Raw genomic sequence first — 6,000 nt, forward strand, 5'->3', positions numbered from 1 at the left:
TCTCCCACCGACATAGCACCGGTGTGGACAGTGTGAAATTTGCAATACCTTTGGGGGGGAGCTTTTTCACACCCCTGAACGACACAAGTTATATCAACTTAGGCTGTAGTGTGGACCTGCCCTAAGCAAAATTTTAATCAAGCAGTCTCTTACCCTAACAGACACATTACAGGCAGCTCACAGTTCCTCAATACACAGACTGGACTCCCTTCTATGCCTGGACCAATCTCCCTAGCTCAAAATCTTTGTCTTCTAAACAATGTTCCAGGTGTTGAGATGGGAGGGGAGAGAGGCCAAGTGATGATGTCACTGTCCCTCCTTTATACCTTCTTCCAGCTGCTAGAAAGATCCTTGCTGTGATGTGGGGGTCAGGCAGTCCCCATTGGTCAGGCACTCTCTATGTGTATGTGCCCTCTCTAAGGAGCCTCTGGGAGAGTGGATTCTTCTTGATGGGCCATTAATGCCTGTCTGGCCAGTGATAGCTGCTCCTTTGTTGCAACTGAAAGACCAGCTCTGGGTGTTTTCCAACCTCACAACATATTTCAGTAACACATATAGCAATACTTCATAACTTCACATACAATGATGGTACAGTACATACAATCCAACAGGATATTAATGTTCAGCAAATCAAGACTTCTTAAATGACGCTTCACAAGGCATACTTTGTACAAAACATATCATAGTCATATCACAGTGGTGAATATGGAGGTTCCAGGGTGTTACTTTGAGGTATAGTGTGTCACAGTTCTGATCAGTGTATAAATGTGGAGGGGAAGGAATTTTAATGCTCATGAAAGTACACTACTAATAGCGAACAAAACTCTGCCAATACACTTTATTCCTGATTTACAAGTTCCCTGCCCTTCCTGTCCTTGTTACTTTCTGAATGAGTAGTGTAAATGATGCCAGATTATGGATGGTGGACAAACATCAAATGGAAAATTGGATAAGACAACTACACATTTTTATTTGAGAGAAGTATTTGGAATGCTAGCTGATATATATATTTATAGCTTGTTTGGTGACCTTAGGTCTTCAAAGTGGCAACATCAGCATGACCAGACTGTGACAGGCAGCTCTTCTCTGCAGTAATGGTAGACGCTCTAGGGAGGGGCTGTATCTGAAGTCCCATACTCTGTGTTTCATTCTCCACTATTGCATTAGTGGGCAGTGTTTCAGAAGTTTACTGTATCAACTCTGGAAAGAAGCACAGTTTGAGCAGTTAAAAACCTTTCGACCACATGGGTATCCACTGTTCTGTTAATCCAGTACTGATGGGCTTTACATCTTTGTCCCTTCCTTTGCTGGTAGACATGAGGTTCCTCTTCTGATATTTTCCATCAGCAATCTTTTCCCCCCAGCCCCTCCCAACTCAGCAAGTTGAATGTCTTCCACCCTTGTTGGCAAGCTTGCAGTACTACAGCCAAGTTGAAAGTCCTGTCATCTGTTTCTGCCTAAGACAAACAGAAGTCCCTCCGGGCTTTCTCTGTATATTTTCCTTTCCAGGGAGGCCTCTTTTCCTCTCCCTTCAACCTAGCAGCAACTCTGAAGGAGAAGGGGTCTTTGCAAGATTCCAGAGGAAATGGGGAATTCCCCCAGCTTAGCACTTCCTCCACACTACATGGTGGTTGAAGCAGAACCTACTTCAGAGGAATATGCACTTCAGTTTCTCCTCATGTCATCATACTTTTATTTTAAGACCTACAGATTGTCTACTCAAAACTCTTTGCAACAGTAAGGGGTCACTCACCAGATACCTGTCTACCTCATGGGCATTGCAGCTCAGAGCACCTTACAATGAGATCTGCCATGCAACAATTTGATCTTCAGTCACTCCTTGGGCACTCCTTTACTAAGCACTAGTTTTACTTATTAAAAACTCCCAGTAACTTCAGTAGAAGCAGAGCTGGGCCATGGTAAGCACTTTTGAAACTCCCAGCCTGCAATGTTTTATCCCCACTGGGATCTGTTTTGCCTCCCCTTTGTGAGAGGGAAGCCATCATCAATACTGGAATAACAGGACAATGGGTACTTTCTCTCAGGAGAAAGAGAAAATTAGTTTCCTTGCATATAATTTTATCTTCTCCATGTGGGTGCCAGCTGTTCAACGAGAAAACATCCTGCACTTCTACAAAGGTTTTCTTATCCTTACTGACTTGGCAGAGCAGAGGAATAACCTTTTTTGATGGAATGTTCAGAACAGGAGAGAAAGTGTTTTTAGTAAGGTATTAAGAACATAAGAACGGCCATACTGGGTCAGACCAAAGGTCCATCTAGCCCAGTATCCTGTCTTCTGATAGTGGCTAATGCCAGGTGCCCCACAGGGAATGAACAGAACAGGTAATCGTCAAGTGATCCATCCCCTGTCATCCATTCCCAGCTTCTGGCATTGTTGGACCTATCCTCCATGAATTTATCTAGTTCTTTTTTGAACCCTGTTATAGTCTTGGCCTTCATAACATCCTCTGGCAAGGAGTTCCACAGGTTGACTATGCGTTGTGTGAAAAAATACTTCCTGTTTGTTTTAAACTTGCTGCCTATTAAAACTGCTGCCTATTTCAATTGTTTATTTAAAAAAGAAACTCCTGTCTAAGAAAGTTCATTCAAATATCCTTTTCTGGTGCAATGTTAACTTATTATTTGTTTTGTCACATTTTTGTTGTTATTCTTGCTTTTCCTTAGCTATGGCAGCATACCTTGCTTCTCAGTGTGGCTGTATTACCTCCTATGCATTAGCAGGGAGAGTGAGCATTCAGTTTGGAGAGGAAAAACAATCACAAAAGAGAGCTTGTATCCTTCTCCAATATGTGGAACAAAGTCTGAAAGACCATCTCTATCAAACTAACAGAACTGTGTGTAGCCACGTGGAGAAAATAAAACTACACATTAGGAAATTAATTTTACCTTCCAAATCTTGTTTTACAGGCTATAGTAATTATGATATCAAGATCATCCCACACAGAACCAGCAACTTACCTGTTCCTCCCAAATGAATCACACTGCAGTGTGATTCATTTGGGGGGAGGGATAGCTCAGTGGTTTGAGCATTGGCCTGCTAAACCCAGGATTGTGAGTTCAATCCTTGAGGGGGCCACGTAGGGATCTGGGGCAAAATCAGTACTTGGTCCTGCTAGTGAAGGCAGGGGGCTGGACTTGATGACCTTTCAAGGTCCCTTCCAGTTCTAGGAGATGGGATATCTCCATTAATTTATTTATTTGCAGTTCATTAGCCTTCTGTTTATTTATGCAGAAAAAATACTTCATGCTATATTAACATTTAATTTGCTATTTTACAGAAAAAGAAAAATGCAGACAGTGGGAGCAATTCAGATTCCAGAAAAGCAAGTTCTGACCTCAGTCTAGTGAGAGAACATGGGGTTTTGTTTGAGTGTTCCCCTGATAACTGGACTGACCAGAAGAAACCACCACCAACTATGACTTACTGGGTTGTAGGGTAAGTAGAAAGAAACTTACTCGGGTTTAAATTCAGATGTATCTATCTATCATAGAGTTTTCTATAGCAGCCACCACTATTGTAGCTGTGTCTTGATATTCTGGTATCTTGCGCTATCTTGTGTTTTCTTTGTTCTCCTTCTAACCTCTCAGACCTCTGCACTGTCCCCACTTTGCAAGTGAATCATACCTGTGCTGCTATTCCAGCACACAACTCTTATTCAGTGGTGTGGGGAAATGAACGATGGAAATGCACAAAATTCAGAGGGGATGAAAAGAGAAGTGAACAATTTTAACTATTATTGGGGAGAACATATTTGAGATATTAAACTACCAATCCACTTGCAACATTTTGTAAAGCCGTCTTTATTTCAATGTGCTTTCAAATACAAACACGTGAAATTAAACTCTGCCATTATCATTGTAAATGGATTATAATTACTTTTCTGTTGTTGGTTATATTAAGTGTTAATTATTTTTTCTTAAGTGATCTTCAAATTGATCTTCAGTTGGGTTCTGGTGGGTATGGTCTTTATTGCACAGCTGTCTCATGCTTATTTGTATAGCCTGGCACCACACAGTGCTAGAGTTTGTCAAGTAAATATTAAACATCAAACCTACTCTATAGTGGGAAGATAATTATAGTGTAACTTGAACAGTTATGACTAGCAAATTTTATAATTGTTTAGGTCCTCGGCATTAGGCCATATTCTATAACCACCACTTGTCTACATCCTTCTTCTCCCACCCTAACAGGCCACAGCCTTTACTGTCAGCATTATAGCTTCAGTAATCAGAAAGTAGGATCACGATCTGTTAATCAACATCAGTAATTCCTTCTTTGTCTCTTTCATTCTATCTTTGGTGTCCTTGTTAGAAGGATAGAAGAAGAAAAAGAAGGAAGACTGAGGTTCCCATTGAGCCATAATTTCAACGTGCCAGCAGCAAATTATTAAGGGCACGGGGCTGGCTTGGAGTTTATTTACTGTAGTTGATTGATTCACTGAAGTTGTGTCCTCAATTGTGGAGCTATAAAGCCAATAGTAAAGGCTTTTGCCCAGCTAGCTTGGGAGAAGACGACCACAAACCGGCTTACCATGAATAATCTTCCCAACACCTCATTTCAGTATATGGCACAAACTCTTGTTTCTAAAGCATTTAGAGTGAATGTAACCTAATAATAATTAATAAATAATGGATTTGGTCTGGAATCATAATTTTAGAAGTTCTTATGATCAACTCTCATCTCTATTACAAAGTATGTCAATTTATAGTACTGCCAATTTCCCTTCAACTCAAATATTTAAAAAAAAAAGAAAAATTCCTATATACTACTGAAGACAAATAAGTGTATGTAACTACTTTGTGTGAGCATCTATAATGCTATTAAGATTTAAAAGGTTAAAATCCTGGGTACTGTTTAAACTCTTACTGGCCCTGTTAAGAAAAGCTTCAGTTTTCCAGTCTCAGCATGCTCAATGTGTGACATCAGGTGAAACTCAGTACCACTTGTGGAGAAAACTACTGTGCTCACATATTAATAACTTAATGGTTTTGGTTCCCATCCGGTAGGCAACCAGAGAGCTGACATGTAGGAATGTACCTGCTGAAAAAAACAATATTACATTTAAAAGGATGTGAATACTATATAGTTTTCTTCTCAAGCACTCTTGTGAGTGTAGCTTGAGAGCACAGAAATTTGAAATATTGCAGAGAACCCAGTATCATGGGAATGAATATTGAGAACATGAAGAACTTTTGCCCTATAGAGTCTTGAAGAAAACTGAGTAGAGGTGAAATTTAAATTGTTTTAAATATCTAATAAATGGGAACTAAAAGATTTCCAGAACTGTGGAAATCTGCTATTAGTCTTGGTTTGCAATTACTTTCAACATGCTATTGAAATCTTGTAAAACACAAATAGAATTTCTAGAATGGTGACCGCCTCCCTCTGACACTGGATTTTTGTTTTTCTCCAGGAGACTCTTCCTACATCCAAAACCTCAGGAGTTTTATGTCTGTTTTCATGATTCAGTCACAGAAGTTGCTGTTGAACTGGCTTTTAAACTGTCCTTTGGCTTAGCTATATAGATGTGCTCCCTGACTAAGCAGCAGTCCTGAACAGTGCTGGAATCCATCTAAAGCACTTAAATATAACCAGAAACCGAGTAAATTGTGATGCCCTTCTGTGTGTTCTTTTGAAGTGCTTTAAAAAGATAAATCTGCCTTGTGAACTAGCTTTGTTAAACACTGAAGTAACACGTTATTGCTGATTTACTACATCATCAGCTACCTACGGGAGATGATGTTTTTGGGAGAAGCAAAAAATATTAATTTTAGATACAGTCAAATGGATCATGATGAATAAAAAGATGGAATTACTTATCCTGAGTGTAGCTTTACTACATAAAACATTAGCATAACAAGTACATTCCAGTAATGTCCAATGTTTAATATCAAGTGCAAAATATTACACTTGATATACTGTCTAGATATTTGGTAGTCAGCAGTGGAAAAAACATAACTTTCCCTGGTAATTAAGCA

At 39.6% G+C, this 6,000-nt stretch overlaps 1 protein-coding gene across 1 annotated transcript in view; it reads left to right on the top strand.

Moving 5' to 3' along the window:
* The window catches only part of INTU (inturned planar cell polarity protein), an 86,968-nt gene extending 81,421 nt beyond the window's left edge, over positions 1-5,547 (top strand). Inside the window, exons 15-16 of the mRNA XM_065405534.1 lie at positions 3,300-3,457; positions 5,436-5,547. Coding sequence (XP_065261606.1) covers positions 3,300-3,457; positions 5,436-5,547 — 270 coding nt within the window. The remainder of the gene's footprint in view (positions 1-3,299; positions 3,458-5,435) is intronic.
* Positions 5,548-6,000: the final 453 nt, after the last annotated feature.

This window comes from Emys orbicularis, chromosome 5 (assembly GCF_028017835.1).
Source record: "Emys orbicularis isolate rEmyOrb1 chromosome 5, rEmyOrb1.hap1, whole genome shotgun sequence".
NCBI lineage: Eukaryota > Metazoa > Chordata > Testudines > Emydidae > Emys > Emys orbicularis.